This window comes from Maylandia zebra, linkage group LG4 (assembly GCF_041146795.1).
Source record: "Maylandia zebra isolate NMK-2024a linkage group LG4, Mzebra_GT3a, whole genome shotgun sequence".
Lineage (NCBI taxonomy): Eukaryota > Metazoa > Chordata > Actinopteri > Cichliformes > Cichlidae > Maylandia > Maylandia zebra.
The window spans coordinates 36891872-36909674 of record NC_135170.1 but is presented as its reverse complement, the minus strand read 5'-3'; the positions used below and the strand labels follow the sequence as shown (position 1 = coordinate 36909674).

General features: G+C 42.0%; 1 protein-coding gene across 3 annotated transcripts in view; it reads right to left on the bottom strand.

The window, feature by feature from the left end:
• Positions 1-646: 646 nt before the first annotated feature.
• The window catches only part of LOC101479073 (rho GTPase-activating protein 27), a 42903-nt gene continuing 25746 nt past the window's right edge, over positions 647-17803 (bottom strand). For 2 of the 3 annotated variants that reach the window (XM_014410335.3, XM_076883520.1), the window contains exons 6-22: positions 17573-17728; positions 17248-17313; positions 17083-17142; positions 16912-17007; positions 16752-16832; positions 16570-16635; positions 14922-14989; positions 14747-14828; positions 12933-13034; positions 12736-12858; positions 12585-12657; positions 12210-12326; positions 11711-11809; positions 4639-4716; positions 4309-4443; positions 2545-2650; positions 647-2247 (exon numbers count right to left, since the gene is read on the bottom strand). In XM_014410335.3, the coding sequence (XP_014265821.3) occupies positions 2070-2247; positions 2545-2650; positions 4309-4443; positions 4639-4716; positions 11711-11809; positions 12210-12326; positions 12585-12657; positions 12736-12858; positions 12933-13034; positions 14747-14828; positions 14922-14989; positions 16570-16635; positions 16752-16832; positions 16912-17007; positions 17083-17142; positions 17248-17313; positions 17573-17728 (1686 nt within the window). In that variant the 3' untranslated portion in view covers positions 647-2069. The remainder of the gene's footprint in view (positions 2248-2544; positions 2651-4308; positions 4444-4638; positions 4717-11710; positions 11810-12209; positions 12327-12584; positions 12658-12735; positions 12859-12932; positions 13035-14746; positions 14829-14921; positions 14990-16569; positions 16636-16751; positions 16833-16911; positions 17008-17082; positions 17143-17247; positions 17314-17572; positions 17729-17803) is intronic. The other variant, XM_014410336.3, reaches the window with a different exon arrangement.

Below are 17803 nucleotides of genomic sequence, written 5' to 3'. Positions count from 1 at the left end.
TATTTTACACCCTCAGGTCCAATGCAGCTCGACAATCCACATCACCGTCTCAGCTGAAACCGCAGAAGATGAGCATCGTCCGACGAGCAGCTGGTACCATGGTAACAGTTTACCATGATCACATCTCCCAAATAACACAAAGAGGCGATACATCATGTATGACACACAGTTTCACAACAAAGGATCTGAAAACCTGAGATTTCTAACTGCTCTTGTCTTTTATTCGTGTTTATTCAGCGGCTGTTAGCCAATGAAATCACATTATGCAAATAAACTGGGACAGCGGCTACTGACTACGGACAACACAATGCGAACAAAGTTACTAACAGGCAGCTAGCTGGGCTAATGCAACTTGCTGATGGAAGCTTTGCTAGCTTGCACTGTGATTGGTCATTTTTGTTATGATGCCAGGAACGCCAGTAACCAAGCGTGGAGCAGCACATCTGTGAGTCCTCCCACCAAAGCTTCAGCTCTTTGTTGACCTTTGATGATTCACACTTTGGCTTGTCGAGGCTTTAGCAGCCATCTTTGCAGGTTATATTTCTGTCTGGGGTTGTGGTTTTAGTCCTTTGGTGAATTTGTGTTAAATAAAGAGTTTGATGTGTTTGATTTCTGGGTGTGTTGAAGAGAAGCAGACCCAGCAGGACACCGTCATACACGACAGTTTATTTCAAACTAAAGTCAGGAAAATGCCCTCTTGTACAGAAAGGAATATGAAAGGAATATCTTCCCTAACAAAGTAACTTAGTTCTGCATCTGTAGTGCATAGAAACTCACTGCTATAAAAACATACATAACTATTTACAACAGTAAGAACTGTCCTGTAAAATCCACCCCTGGCCGTCATGTAGTTTTAAATCCTTTGTTCTGTGTTCAGTGGAGCCTCCCTTCACTCAGATCTACAGTTTAACAGTCGATAAAGCTTCTGCCTCTCGTTCGGAGTCGAGCATTTCACATGCGTTTTCTATAATGTTCCATCTGCTGATGAAGCTCCATATTTATGATCATCACATCATAAAGTCTAGAGTTTGATCCAGTGTTTAATACGTTGCATGTTTTATTTAACTTAAACATACTCATGGTATCAACACTGATGTAGAAAATTATTTTGCCGTGTGAATCTGTTTCCCAGCATCAGTGAATGCAGCGCAGTGGTGGCTGCTCTGGTAGATATACCTGAACAGGTGGATGGAGATTCTCAGGATCACATGTGCAGCTGCTCTCCACAGTCTGCCAGGGAGACTCTGTACACCCTCTTTGGGTTGGTGTGACTTTCTGTGAACCAGAAAGTCACACCAAGTCATAGCTTGAAGGTAAATTTCCAGTCATCTGCAGAGGAGGGTCTGAAAATTTAAAAATACTTCGAAGGATCGTGTCTGTACAGTGAAGAAGCACAGGATCCTGAGACGGTGCCATTCAATCAGGATACTGTTTGTTCTGCTGTGTTCATTTAAGGCGTGATGCTGAGATGCCGACATGATATACTCAGCATTTACATTTTATATATATGAAATTTATAAAAAGGGTTTTTGGGTCTAGGCAACACAGCCAGCAGGTCCCGGGTCAAAGTTTAACATCCACAGAGTGAAAAAACAAAACAAAAAGGCAACAGAAGATGAGTTCAGAGTTCCACGAGTTTCTCAAAGGGTCCTGAACCAGTCTGGTTTACTGTGAGGCATTCAGAGGTTTAACAGGACATTCACCACTTTGGTATTTTGTCTTGAAGGAGAAACAAACATGCTGGTTTCAAACCTGTCCTGGAGGTTTACCCAGGATCAGTTCCTGTGTTTCGGTCCAGAGAGCTACAAGTCTGGCAAAAGATGTCGTTGTCACATGTTTGATGGTTTTAAGGTGCCAATAAAACGTCAGGTTGGGTCTGCTCCTTTTAAAGAGGAGTGAAGAGGTTTCAGAGCCAACCCTCGGTATCAGGTGGTCCTCTCAGATTCCCACATTTGGCTCCTGGGTCAGAGAGGAGGGGGTGTGTAGGTCCAATGTCCTCGAGGGTGTTGGAAGACTCGCGTCCTCTGAGGGTTCTCGCAGGACGCAGAGTAAATTCCAGGAGTTTCCTTTTAGCTCTCTGAGAAAACAGTCGGGAACTCGTTGAGCAAGAGCTCCACAATCTGGCTCTGGAACACCATATGAATCGTCATATTTGCCGACTCAGTCTCGGGGCGAAGCAGTGTGGGTCCGAACACGATGGCGATACTCTGAACCGACATCCTGTTAGAGTCCTTGTGTTCGATCACCCTGGAGAGGCACAGACAGATACACGTTGTTTCCAAAGCAGACCTAATCACCTTCATGCTCTGCCGCTTCGTTTTTACTTGCAGACTAATTTTATTTTAGCTGACTGATTATTTGGGAGTTACAGATCTATTTCACCATTGCCATGATCCAGTGCATTCTACACCCTTACCCAGTGTGTAACTGGGACTGTTAGGGGTTATCTGGCAGAGAGCAGGCTGGCCGAGTTAGCAGTGTTTTGGGCACTGCTCACTCCGCTGTCTGTCTGCACTGGTTCATAAAGCCTCGGAGCAAACTCACTTTCGCAGGTGTCTGAACAGCAGCTCCATGGTGTTGTGGTTCGGTAGAGGAAGAGTCTGCACCAGATCCTTCATGTAGGACACCCTCAGGCTGTAGTCTGGGACTTCTGCAAACACACACACAGCTAAGGTTCTGTACTACAACAGTTTAGAGGCATGACGGCACTTTTCGGTGTATCGCTCATCACAAACGTGTGCTGGGATTATTGCGATCTCGTTACTTTGTGTTTCTCTGTGGTCACCGTGACACCAGGAGACCTGACTGGAAGAGTCGACTGCTCGGTCAACCTCTGCACATTTACAACTTATCAGATGTAGTCGTGCAGAAGAATTATGGAAGGAGCAATTCATCGGAAGGACTGTAGATTTTGACCAGTAAATTGAGTAATCTGATATTCTTGCAAAAGAGTTTATCAATGCAATGACCCCAGAGAGATCGGATTGTGAGTTTTGGAGAAAAAGTAACACATCATAAGATAAGATAAGATAACCTTTATTAGTCCCACACGAGCTGATGTTCCGGGAGTGTCATTATAGTCTAAATATAGAGTCCACTCTTTTAAAAAATATTTAATAAAGTCTTCATCTTTAAGCAGTGATGTATTAAATCTCCAGATGTGTTCAGCTGTTCGAGTTTGCAAATATTTAATGCAGGCTAATGTTATTAGTGCTGGAAAGCCAAGAGTTTGCACAAAAACGTAAGTGAACATGAGAAAATTGTTAATGATAATCTAAGAATGCTGTCTGCTTCATTCAAAGGAATATGAGCTTCAGCACAACGAGCTGTAAGAGTAAGAAAAGTTTACTAACTGGAGTCAGAACATTGTCTCCAGTTCTCTTCTGTTTGTGTCCTGATGTCATGTTAAATGACTGTGTGGGTGATGTTCTTAATCATTACTTAGAGTTTGTGCTGTTATGGAGCCCAGTGTGATATTTTGTTTAACCCTAAAAAGAGTTATTGCGATTGCTTTAACTACAGAGGATCTTTTTATTTAGCAGACCTGGAGTGGTGAGATCCTTGGGTCATATCTAGAAAAGTGATCTTGGCGATGATGATGATGATGATGATGATGATGTGATGCGCAGTGCTGTAAGTTGTGTCGGTTCTTAACTTTGACTTGTGTTCAGATGATGTTAAAGTGGCCCTTTTTCCAGCCTGCTGTACGTCCGGCTACGCTTGTGGTGTCGTTAGAGTAAAATCATAATGTAAAAACTGCAGGATTGTCAGGATGCATGTAGAGATGGAGATCTGCAAGTAATGTCCCAGGTTTTCCTGCTTCACTGAGGAACTGTGTGTGTGCAAATGTATGCGCTGTTCCAATGAGTCTAGAAAGAGTGAAAACAGTTGGATTTACATTGTTGCTCAATCACAGCTGCCTGATGTTTGATGTTCGATGATCGATGTGAGTCTGTGTGAGTGAAAGACAGAGCGAGCGACAGATTTTGTGTTATAAGCTTCATGTTATGGACGCACAGTGTGAGCACTCAGGTCGCATCAGAGCATCGGGCCGTATAGTGTGAGACCTGCATCGTGACCTACGAACTTCTCACCCCTGCGAGTCAATCGTGCAGTTTGAGCAGGAGCTGAATAACGCGACTGAAAAAAAAAGTGTATGCCCAGCTTTACCCTCCTTCAGGTAAGAGCTGGGTTAAAGACATAAGATAAAAACACGAGTAGACCAGGGCTACTGCAGGTCTGGTACAGTGTGTGACATTTCCTTTGCTGTGTATTAACATGTATGTGTCAAACAGCGTGTGTACTGACGGATGGCGGCGATGAACTTTTCGAAGACGCTGAAGGGAAACAGCGGCTCTGGAAGCTCCCGCAGGAAAAGCTTGAGAGCGCCGGTGATCACGTGAATCTCCTCCCACTGTCCGTCCTCCAGGTCCAAGTGCTCCTCTGCAGAAACAGAGGACAGCTTCAGTCTTCTGAAACCAAACTTTAGATCAAACAGACTTTGGGTTCAGATCCATCTGTTAGACGCGAACAGCTTCGTGTTGCCGCCGCAAGTCTGAACGATCCATCAGACCGTTTGAATCCAGGGAGAAATCACGTGACCGTTACCGAACATGAACTGAGTCAGCGACGCATTACCGTGGTCGGCTTTGTGTCGTAGTTTCTGGATCACGGCTAGGTTTCCGCTCACTCTGTAGATCCCGTCCACGTCCAGACCTGAACACAGCGAGTGAAGCCAGTTAGTAGACAAACACCTCTGTCCAGTTCATCAGTCGCTGGGTTACACCTTTAAGAATTGTTTCATTTCCACCTTAGACAAAAACAACATCTGAATTCTGTTGCACAACACTTCACCATAAATCCCTGTTTCAGTGCTGTATGGCTGCAACATCATGTTAGATTCAGTACGACTACAAATCCAAGCTAATGAGCGAAATTTACCCACCTTCAACCATTAAATCACAACACGATGTGAGCCTTAACACACACACACACACACACACACACACTTTGAGCTCGCTAATCCGGTTCTCCGAACACACCTGTTGTTGACGATTAGTACAGCTGGATGAAGTAATGTGAGATCACTGGGTGGCTTAACAGGGGCTACGCATCGATAGTAGAAACATTGATCGGCAACCCTCTGATTGGTCGGCGAAAATGTCGAAGGAGCGCGCTCGGTATTTTTCGGCAGCAGAGGAAGAACTCTTGAGTGAGGGATTTCAGGAGTTTCATCAGAACGCAAGGGAACACTGCAAAGGCTGCAAAAGCAAGGAGAGAGGGCTGGCAGAAAGTTGCTGACAAATTAAACTCGTAAGTGATTTAATAATAACAATAATAATGGAGTGGATTTATATAGCGCTTTACAATGCCACAATGCCTCCACCAGTGTGTGAATGTGAGAGTGAATGAATAGTGGCATTGTAAAGCGCTTTGGGTGCCTTGAAAAGCGCTATATAAATCCACTCCATTATTATTATTATTCAGTCACTCTCGCATTCAGACACTGGTGGAGGCAGCTACGGTTGTAGCCACAGCTGCCCTGGGGCAGACTGACAGAAGCGAGGCTGCCATATCGCGCCATCGGCCCCTCTGGCCAACACCAGTAGGCGGTAGGGTAAATCTATTATATTATATTACATTATATTATCCAATATTATATTACATTATATTATATTATATTACATTATATCCTCTTTCACATTAGAGCCACAACAGGACCCACTAGAACATGGGAACAAGTAAAAGTGAAATATAAGAATATTCTACAGAATGGTAATATTTATCACTTATGTTGCTTTTAGTCTCTTGGAAAGAGACCCTGAAATAATCTGTTTGTTTATAACAGCAACCAAGAAAAGGGCAGAGCAAACAAAGACAGGTGGTGGTCCTGCACCCCCTCGTCAACAAGTTGGTTAAGTGAATAATACCCTCACGGGAAAATCGATATCTCTCTATGAGCACACTGTCGCGCTGAGCTAAAGGATCCTGTCTATCCCGCAATATACGCTGGATTCTGAAAACTCTCCTTATCAATCTTGCACCTTCCGCAATGGGTGGCTCGCGTAAACGGACAGGACATGGCTGCGACAGACTTCCCAAATCCACCTTCGCTTTTATAGCCGTGGTCTCTCATCTTGATTACACAAAGTAATTTACTATTACTACTCTGAAATATGAATTACATCTGAAATAATCAAATACATGGAATAGAATGATTAATAGTACATTTCCCTTTTTTTAGGAAATGACCTGTATGTATCTGTGTGAAATCAATAAAAGAATCAGGTGCTGCATTATCTTTAGTTACACTGTAAAAAAATATTCCGTAGAAAAACAGAGAATGTCCTGGTAATTTTCTGCCAGTACATTTTCTGTTTTTTTACGGAGGTTTGACGGACCTTCCTGTAAATGATAAAACGGAAAATTCTGTAGATTTACAGTATACTCTCTGTACTATTTACGGACATTTCCTTCAGCTATAAAACAGAAAATTCCGTTTATTCACAGTATATTTTCTGTATCATTAACTGATATTTTCCGTTAATAGAAAAATTGAAATTTCTGTTTATATTACTATTTCCAAGCACTTCTTTTCACTGTAACTCATTAAATATAGTTCTTTATATCCTTAAACGTACATTTCTATGCAATTACAACCTAGTACACCATGTACTCAAAAATTCATAAATTAAAACTTAAATTAATTTGTGCTTCGTACACAACAACATTGGTACAATTAATGTTAAATATTCTTTTATTCTCCTTAACTCAAACACTATACTTAAATATCATGACAGCATCCATCTTGTCATAAAACTACTAAACAGCTGATACATAAACAAAATAACTCACAAGCTTTCAAATTTGAGCATTTTTATTTCCTTGAAATCAGGTTGCCCTCATGTAAATGTGTTTATTTACATTCATTCAAGTGGCTACCAAGTGTTTTCTTCAAACAGGACACCTGACAAACAAAAAATGTCATATTTAACGACATGTTCACATTTAATAATATCCAGAGTACCTTTTAGTTAGAATCACTGCCTTGTGGTAGTTTTGCCTCAGCCAAATGGTTAAGGTGTGGTTTACATCCATCTCTGTCCACTTATGATACAGTATACACATGTAGTCAGTTATAGCCAAACTTGCATTCACTTCATTAATGAAGTGAATGCAATTCACATTTGTGTGAACATTTGTCTGAGATTAACTCTTTGGGCTCTTTACCTTACAATATAACATACTTGAGTCAAAATTTGTTGACTGTTTAAGTGGTGCCACATGAATACAACTGAACAGATCTAAAGAAGATGTTCCTGAACTTTGGGTTTATTCGAACAGGACTGATGGATAACCACAGGACTTTTCCCCATATGATAACTACAACACATAATAAATTAAGACAGATTACTGTCCCAAACTTAAAGATAAAAGTGTATTTACGGGACTTGTTTTGTCAGTGAGGAGCAAAGTATAATTAGAAGTGCTTGTTCTGATGAAAAGTTAAACTGTAAACAGCAGCATAGTGAATAAGGATCTGTGTCCACGAATCCTCAGTAGTGACAACACTTAAACATCATAGTTCAAAATCCTTAATGCACACCTTTTTCTCCACGGTGTTCAAATTCTCTAAGCTGGTTAAGTAGAGGAAAAAGTCTGACATATTTCATGACCATTAAATGTTAGACAAGGCTCTGAAAACGAGGTTACAGTTACAAACAAAAACCTCTGCTTGTGCGCACAGACTCTAAATCACAACAAATAAGACAATAGTAAGACAAATTACTACAAAGTCTTGTTACCGCTCTTCATATAACAGTGTGACAAAGTCCTGAATGCAGCCTGCATGTTAGTACATCAAGGTCCATCTGAGCTTTAAGTAAAATACACACAGCTTTTCCTTGGATTTTAAGAGTTGCTCAGTTCATACAGGAACTGCAGCAGTCGGAGTTAACGTGTCGCTGTGTTGCTCCTCCGTGTCAGCCATTGAGACTAGTCGCAATTTATTCTGAGGAAAAAAAGAGAAACAACAAGACATTTTTAAAAAGTTTGTATTTTTATATATTTTTTTTTACCTAGAGCATAAACAACATAAACAAAAAAAGGATTAGGGCTGTGCGATATGACGATATATATCAGATTACGATATAAAAATGTCTATCGTTTCATATTATACACTATTCTTTGTTTTGTGGTGTTGCAAAATAAACTGTTTACGGCAATATTTTTTTCATGGTTTTGATGGTCACTGTAGTTGCTATATTATTTCTTAAAGTTCTCTCCTTCTCTTATACTTAAAATAACCACACTATGGACGGACAAGTGACTGTTTTTACGCGTACTTTCGTTACCAACAATGAGGATAAAACCATCGTGTGGCTCCGCCGTCCGCTTGTTTATTTTCCACATAAACCTTTCACAATAAAGCTCAAGTTTCTGTTGAGACTTTTCAAACTAAACTGAAATGATATACATTATTCTCAAACATAAAATTTCAGAATATGCATCAAACAAATGACCTCAAATAAAAACATCAAGTAACTATAAATGGCGCTTACAGTCACCACGCAGATGAAGGCACAGAGAATACCAGCATGGCCAGCAAGGATGAGGCAGAACCAGAAGGACCAGTCAAAAGAAATCGAGGACCTTATTGTTAAATGAGGGGCTACCTCTGTAGCATGGACATGGTTTGGTTATGAAAAGTCTGACACGCCCCAGAAAACTGTACTATGCAAATTATGCCACAAACTGGTCCCCCCCACCACTCGAACACGACAAACCTCTTTAACCACCTACACAAGAATCACATGAAAGAGTTTCGAGAGAGTTTACGAATGAAAAGCAAAAAAAAGAGTCGTCAGGTGCTCAAAATAATCCTTAGACTCAAACGTTAGAACAGGCTTTTCCTTGCAGCACGCCGTCTAATAAATACTCAGAAAGAAAATGGCGGCCATTTAAACTCATGTCTAAAAATGTATAGTTTCATGCATCGGTCAAAACACTCGACTCCAGGTACACGACGCCCAACTGAAAACATTTCACATAAGTCGAGTTGCCCGAGAATCACAGAATTTACAGAAAATGCACTATTTTATGATATATATCGTTATCAGGAGAGATACGTCTTATATTGGGATATGAGACTTTGGTCATATCACACAGCCCTACAAAGGATTATAATTCACGTAGAGTTGCATACACATAACACCATTCTGTTGCAACAAAAGCAGTTTATAATTAAAGTAACATACATACCTTGAAAAACTAAATCAACCACAACATTAAACTCACCTTGTGTTTGTAGAGAAGGTGATCAGGGTTTTTCTTCATTTCCTGAGACCAGCTGCTCTGGATCATCACCAGCTTGTATCTTCATCTTTTTTTTCCACTCGGGGAAGTCTTTCCTTTTCTTGGCCATTGCTCTGCACTGGAAAACCAAAGTGTGTGATCAAAGGTGAAATAAGGGATATTTTTCCACTGCAGGACTTAAAGTGCTTCAAGTAGTGATAGCTGTTGATCCATTTCTCAAATAATCTGTAAGGATCTGGATTTTTAAGAAAGATACAAATATCTCTGCTTATATTTGGCTAAAAGCTTGATATAGACAAGGCATATAGAGCCCCTGCACACCAGCACTGCGCTTACATTATAGTTCAATCAAGAAATAGTTATTATTGATTTATTATTGAATTTTTTTAGTAATAATTTTTAGTATTTAATCACATTAGCACAGTGGGGTGACAAAAATATTCCACATACAAGAAATGCTGCTCAGCATTTCATAAATTACATTTTCAACAAATGTTGGAGTAAAAACACAGTTACAGGGAAAATGTGTCTGTCTGCAAATATTAACTAAACATTTCTATGCGCTACAAAATAGACATACTGTAATTGTAAATGTGCTGAGGTGAAACTATACTTTAAATAATTTTACCACTACAGTCTGTTAACCACCGAAATAATCTATGCTGGTCAGCTAGCTAAAAGTCTTTACTTTAGCAGCCCAAATCAGAGGCCAACATTAGCATTTGCTAGCGTCAGCCAGGAAGGTCTGAGGCTTAAACTAGGGTTAGTGTAACTTTGCCTGAAACCCTTTAAAGTGTACAGTAGAGCCAACTGTAAAACACAGGTATTGATACAGTACTTAGAGTCCTAGAATAATTTCTAGAACCATGAAGTTCTCACTTTCCCAGTTATCCACATCGCTGACTTTCGCTAATTAGCTAGTTAGCAGTCACAGCTGTGTAATACCCAGAGAGACACAGACAGCTAACTATAATATTTATGAAAACTGGTTCAGCCACTGAAGGGCAAAACTGGTGGTATCACAGTAAAAATTATTTTAACATTAATTAAAATAAAGCTTAAGTCATGTTAAACCTAAATAACAATTATTTTAAAAAATGAGTCAGCAAAATATTCCTGACTTGTCTGGAGACAGCCGAAACCAGTTAACAAATAAATTAACAATTCTTTCTAAATAAAAACACGGAGTCTTTTGAAAAACATTCTTTTAATAAAACGAAACATGAGTTTTAATACTTACCACAGAAATTTGAAGGCAGTTTCTCCAACTTCAGAATCCAAAATCCAGATGAAGCCTGAAAGAAGCCTAATGGCTGCTCTTGCGCTTACTTTTCCCTCCTTTTCAGGTTCTTTTTCCCACAATGCATTGCAGTAGTTGAGAAATACAGAAAAATACCTGTAAATGACTAATACGGAAAATTCCTTCACGTTTATACAGTAGATTGTACTGTATTTTTACGGATTTTTTTTACAGTGTACATTGATGTTATTTATTTATGGTGAAACAGTGGTGGAATATTGTTGTTGCTTTCGTATGAATGAAGCAGACATACCTGCGTGGCCGCGATCTAATCCTGGTTACATAAAGTAAACCTGCTCCCGAGCAGGTTTACGCTTACGGCTCTGTTGCTATGACAGCAAGTCCCGGATGAGCTTCGGGGAACCGAACGATCCAAGATCAGGCGAAAACGTCAACAATCTAATCCAGCTAACTTACTTAGCGAGGTACGAAGAACGGGCCCCAGGTCTACAATACTTTTCCTGGTGTCCTTCGAAAGCTCTTTGGTCTTGGCCATGGCGGAGTTTGGAGTCTGACTGTTTGAGGCTGTGGACAGGTGTCTTTTATACAGATGATGAGTTCAAACAGGTGCCATTCATACAGGTAACGAGTGGGGGACAGAAAAGCTTCTTACAGAAGACGTTACAGGTCTGTGAGAGCCAGAGATTTTCCTTGTTTGAGGTGACCAAATACTTATTTTCCACCCTGATTTACCAATAAATTCTTTACAAATCCTACCATGTGGATTCATGGATTTTTTTTTCACATTCTGTCTCTCACAGTTGAAGTGTACCTCTGGTGCAAATTACTGACCTCTGTCATCATTTTAGGTGGGGGAACTTGCACAATCGGTGGCTGACTAAATACTTTTTTGCCCCACTGTAAACACACGTTTTGATGTGCCTTGATGCATGCTCAATCATCCAGGTAAGTCAATCCCAAATAGGGATGGGTACCGGTATCCGGTGCCATGATGGCACCTAATCCCAAAAGGTTGATTGTTCATCTGAATGTTTCTCACACTGAAAACGTTACGTCCAGATGAACAGTTAACCTTTTGGGATGTTTTGTTGTGCGTTTCCTGTAGCGCGTGGGTAACATGTGTGCCTCCGTCACCTCTCCGCTCCACTGTCCTGATGCACTTCTCCACAAACTTGGGGATGGTGCTGTGTTCTCGGTGGCACAGAGTGTCCAGGTGGCAGCCAAAGACGTTGTCTGGAAGACATTTCCAGTCTGATCAACGAGCTGCATGTTTCTGTGTCATCAGGCTTAGCATCATTTTACAGTTTTCATATCGTCTACATCGTGATTCACTCTTGATAAACTCATATTCGGATGCATTACTGTTTTACTATGTTTTTCTGTTCATCTCTGGATCTTGTATTTACCCGTGCGCTGTGCACATGTTGATGTAAATGGGTTAACTCAGCTGCTAATTTCACTCATTAAACTAACACCAAATGAATATACAGGTGAGTCTGTTGTTGTAGCGAGTTAGCTTTGGATCACTGAGCGGGTTCATGCAGGTAAACATCTGCATCTGATAGAAAAGTCAATGATATTCACAGTTTGTAGCATTTAAAGGTCGGTGCATGTGATCGGGAGGCCTTTTTACCTCTGATGTATCCTCGCTCTTTGACGCTCTGCAGAGTCGGCCTTCGCTGCAGGAAGCGTCGCAGTTTGGACCGAACTCGCGTCTGCTCCGTGTCAGCTCCTGATGGGATCCTGCTCGCTGAAGATGCAGCAGAAGAAGAAAGTGTTCAGTGTTACTATGACAACCACTGTGCAATACCTGCCAATAAAACGTTCTTATTAATAAACTTATTCCATCACTCTGTGGGTCATTTTGAAAAGACATCAGAAACACCAGCTGGTAACATGTTTCCGCTCAGGGCCATCCTGTGCTCCTTTCCTGAGCTTTTAATGCTTCAGACCTTCATCAGGCCGAGTCTGCACAGATGTTGGAGATGGTTAAAGTTCAAAGACTCACATATCGATCTCCTGTCTTTGTCCTCTTTGTCTGAAGAACCATCGTCTTCACTGTCTGATAGGTGCTCCTGGTCCTGAAAGCAGACTTCACTGTAAGCCAGTTCGCTCTGAAACAAAGAGCCTGAACGAGGCACGAGGCTTCGAAGGATTACCGGTCTGTGTGCTCCGTCTGGCACCAGCTGTCCGATGGTGTCCTGGATCACTTTGAGCCAGTCGCTGATGATGCTCTCCTTGTCGTACTGCATCAGATACTCGCAGCCCTGACGTGTCTTCAGCTGCACACAAACACCACAGTGGTCTTCATCAAGCAGGTAAGAAGGGAAGCTGATGTAACTGGGGTAAAAAGTACCTCCAGAACGTTCTTCTTGGATGACTTGTCTTTGCAGGCCCAGCTCACCGAAGCTCCTCTGAGTTCAACGGTGTATTCTGGAACAATCTGTGACGCTTTGCTCTGAGGGAAAACAAGTCATCATCATCATCCTCCTCATGGCCGTCATAATTATAAGTTATAATAAGTTATATAGTCATGTGGTTCGTGTATTTTGACTTTTGTTGCCATGATGCCAGGTCTCTCTTGGAAATGAGATTTTTAATCTCAATGAGATTTTTTTCACCTGGATAAGGACTAATAATAAAAGTAATCATCATCCTCATCCTTCTCATCATCATCATCCTCATTCTCCTCCTCCTCATTGCCGTCATAATCATCATCTTCATCATAACCTCCCTCCTAATGTTCGTTCCTCCGAGTCCACCCAGTCTTTTAAATTGCGTCTTAAAACTTTAGTCTGGCTTTTGATTCAAACTACTTTGTTACTTCGTGTCTAGTTTTTGTTTCAAACAGTTGTATATTGTTTCCTTTTAACTCTTTCTTTTCATTCTGTCTTGTGCTTTTGCTCTGACCGACTCTGAAGCACTTTGGTCAACTTTGTTGTATTTTTATTTGCAATAGAAATAAAGTTGATTTTTTATTTTTTATTAACTTCCTCCTCCTCCTCATCATCACCATAGTTTAATAGCACAATAGGATCAATGATTCATGGATGGAAATCTAAAGTTTCTATATCGTAGCCATTTATTAATGCTGGCGGTATTGTTTGTGTTTAATAACTCATTGAATTCCTTCTCACAAGTTAGTTTTTCTCTGTTTGCCTTGTTCATTTATTAGATCAATCTAAGTCTTCCACATATGAAATCCAAACATTTCTCAGGTATTTAGTCCTGAGAAATGTTATTACTACAGAGAGTAGAAAACACAAGTAATGGTTCGAGGCAGAAGGTGCATTAGGGTGTTTGTCCTTTGTCACGTGGTGTGAGCAGAATCATGTGCAGCTCAACGTGGCAAAGACCAAGGAACTGATCGTGGACTTCAGGAAGACCAGGAAACACTTGACCCCTGTTTCAATCCAGGGGGTCAGTGTTGACATTGTGGAGGACTATAAATACCTTGGAGTACACATTGACAATAAACTGGACTGGGCTAAAAACACCACAGCACTTTACAGGAAGGGCCAGAGTCGTCTCTATTTTTTGAGGCGACTGAGGTCCTTCAACATCTGCCAGAAAATGCTGAGGATTTTCTATGAGTCTGTGGTGGCCAGTGCGATCCTCTATGCTGTTGCATGCTGGGGGAGCAGGCTGAGGGTCGCAGATGCCAACAGACTTAATAAACTGATCCGTAAGGCCAGCAATGTTGTGGGGATGGAGCTGGACTCCCTCAAGGTGGTGTCGGAGAGGCGGATGCTGTCCAAGATAAAGACAATGTTGGATAACACCTCCCACCCACTCCATGACATGCTGGTCAGTCACAGGAGCTCGTTCAGTGAGAGACTGAGATTACCCATGATGCACCACTGAACGACACAGGAAATCATTCCTGCCTGTGGCCATCTCCCTGTACAACGCATCCACTTAACACACTGTTTGCTGCTACAGCTACACATGTTTCTTTTCCAAATATTTATTTATAAGTGACTTATGTATGTATGTATGTATATATATGTATATATTGTACTATTCTTAGTTAGCGTATTGTCTGTCTTGTCTTAATGTTGGTTTAAAATGGAGCACTGTAACAAAAAATAATTTCCCCCAGGGATCAATAAAGTATTCTGATTCTGATTCTGATTGAGCTCCTGTTGGACTCTGTAAACTGATTCTTACTGCATTCCCGGCTGGTCGGGGGTCTTTATGGAATGTGAGGATCCCTCCATGCAGGACAGTCCACGACTGGCTCCAGTTCTTCCTGTCCAAAAATCAGCAGACACAGTTACCTCCGACAAAACCCACAGAACAGATACGAGCACACACCTTACCTTTACAATTGTTGTGCTCTCACCTGATCTTTTTTCCATTTTCAGCCACTTTAGTCTTGTTGAGAATCCCTGCTTTCTCCAGCAGGTGTCCCTGTAGGAATGCAGACACACAGCTGAGTCCTCAGGTTACCTGCTTTGAAATGTGACTCCTGTGCAAACACGGGAGTGGTGAGGGTCTAATGAAAGGCCTTTTATCAGCCTGTCTCATTTCATCCATCAGTCTGATCAGTGCTGGAAACATTTTTAAATACCTGAAAATCTTTCCAGGAACCAAACTCAAGGATTTATGTGATTATTCAAGGACACCTAAAACATTCTCGGCGGACAGAGGACCTCCTCACGGACACAAACAAGGCCTCGAGAGACCTCTTTGCATCCCTAATTAAAACATGACTGAACTTTTCATCTGACAAAGGAGGAGTTTGCTTTCAGGAAACACAGGAGGGACTTTACTACCACGTGAACCAAAGCTTCTCCACAGCAGCCATTTTCACAATCCACTGTGTTACTCATGCATTAATCAAGGTTGAGCCTTGAAACTCCCACTGCCCTCGTGCTGCTGATGCTCTCCTCTCTGCGAGGCGGTCAGCTGATGCAGCACACCTGTACCTTCAACTTGATAAAAGCTGGCCCAGGTGTGGTGACTTTTATTCATTCAGCAGAACTTACTGTGAGTTTGTTTTTAATAAATTCTACTTCATGTAATGTTGTCATGCACACACTTCTTGTTGTTTAGCTTGAGGCAGTAACACATGGAGTGGTGTCTGGGAGGGTAAACTCCTTTGGTAAGCTTACCGCTTGAGTCATAGTTAATGGCCAGCTTGCTTTGAAGTCTGCAACTATTAAACTTAGCGTTTGTTGATTTTAGCATTGGGTCCAAGATTTCTGGGAGTGTTTGGTTTTGGTCCTTGGCTCGTCATCAGAGACGATCTGCACATCTGCACATGGGGTGTTCACGGACACTGGGATGCACACAGCAGCATCTTCTTTTCATCTGCTCTCAGTTTTTATGTCTTAAACCATTTTCCTCATGAACTCTGGACAATGTGCACATGTTTCCTTTGCAGGTGGTTTCCTGTTTTATTTGTTGGTGCTCCTTTGAACATTGCACAGAGTGAGTGAAGCAGCAGGTCAAAGACCAGCTACGTTCGTGTATAGAATCAGGCCAGGAATGTCTGCTGAGGCTACAGGAGAAGTAGGAGGACCACCAAAGTGTGGTGTGAACCTGTGGACAAAGTCTGATTCCGTGTGCACACCAGCCTCCAGTGTGGACACAGTCAGAGATGCTGGAGTTACCAGAACTAACAGCAGGGCCATAGAAAGAGACCAATCAGACCCTCAGACCCGTTAATGTGTGATGGATCGGTGTTATTGAGCGATTTAAGGGTTAGTGGAGAAACACTGAGCAACTTTCTGGGCAAATTCAGCCTTACAGTAAAAATCTAAACACCGATAAACACACTTGAACTTCATGGTGTCAGGAAAAATCTTTCTAAATGTTTAACACGTAATACTGAGGAAGCACAGCAGGTGGCGCTGTCAGTCTGAACTGCCCAAAAAGTTCCCGTCAGGCAGTGGTTAGTAAGATGTTAATGTGATGAGTTAGTGGAACCACATCTACTGGAAACCTTCACTAATCTTCCCAACAGCCAATCAGGTGCCAAGACCTACATGCTGTGAGCTGGACCCTGTGCTCTGATTGGACAGATTCCTCTTCAGTCTGCACCTATTAGAGAGCTTGATGGGGGAGAACAGGATGACATCAGATCGACAAATGAACGAATGGATGAGCGGGAACGAGCGAGTCAATGCGAATGAATGGAGCCGTGATAGTGACACAGGTAAGTGTCTACCTGTGGACTGTCGGGGGAGGCGTGTCTGCTTATCATGTCAGTGTGATCGGAGAAGTTCCTCCGGTGGCCATGGGAACACGTCTGAAACCCAGAAACCAGTTAAAGTCTGTGTGACGCAGGCCTAAAAAGGTTGTTGCTGTACCGTAAAGTTTTCACTCACGTCTTCTCCCATGCTGACTCTCAGCTTCCTGGCCTGCAGCGATGCTCCATCCTCACAAACTCCATTTCCCATCAGACTTTGGGGCACTGAGGGAATCTGTAACAGTCAGCAAACCAATGGATTAATGCAAATAAAAAGCAGACACACAGATGGCGCTGACCAACTGATTACCTGAGGATCCTTCAGGTCCAGGTGAGCTCTGGGTATCAGGCCCAAGCTCTGCTGAGGATGCTGTGGAGAGAAAAAGGCACAAATGTGGGAGAATATTCGGAACAATCCAAGGACTGTCATTGATGGGTGGCAATGAACCGTGTGCTCAGTCTGTGTGTGTGGTACCGTTCTAAAGTTGGCGTTGTTGTCTTTATGGTCGCCTACAGGATAGTCTTCCTCTGGCAGGGGAGGCTTTCAGTAATCAGAGTAAGAGGAGTCATTGGAGGAAGTTCACCATTTTAATCAAACAACCCTGAATCCTCATTAACACAAAGACCACCTGTTCACTAAGCATCACCTGATACAGCTGATAAAATATCAGATGGATTTCAGTTTTTCAGCTGTTGAAGTGACATTTTGACATATTTCACAATTTAAAAAATGACTAAGTTTGTTGTTCTAGTTTCTGTTCTGACTTTGAACCTGGTCATTGTTTTAAACTGGGTCGTACCGGGCCGCCCTCGTGCTTCCTGTGGGTTGCAGATCCAGGTGGGGGTGACGGGGAGGATGGCTCAGGTAAATTCCAGGATGTGGTTCGTGTGCTGCGGTTGAAGTAGTAAGGTCTCCCTGAGACTTCATCAAACACCTTCTCCCAGCCACCAGAGCCCTGACGGGAAGCACGACGACATCACTTTGAGGACCTGATAATGGACTGGGGGGTTATGAAGGCAGTGATTCAAAC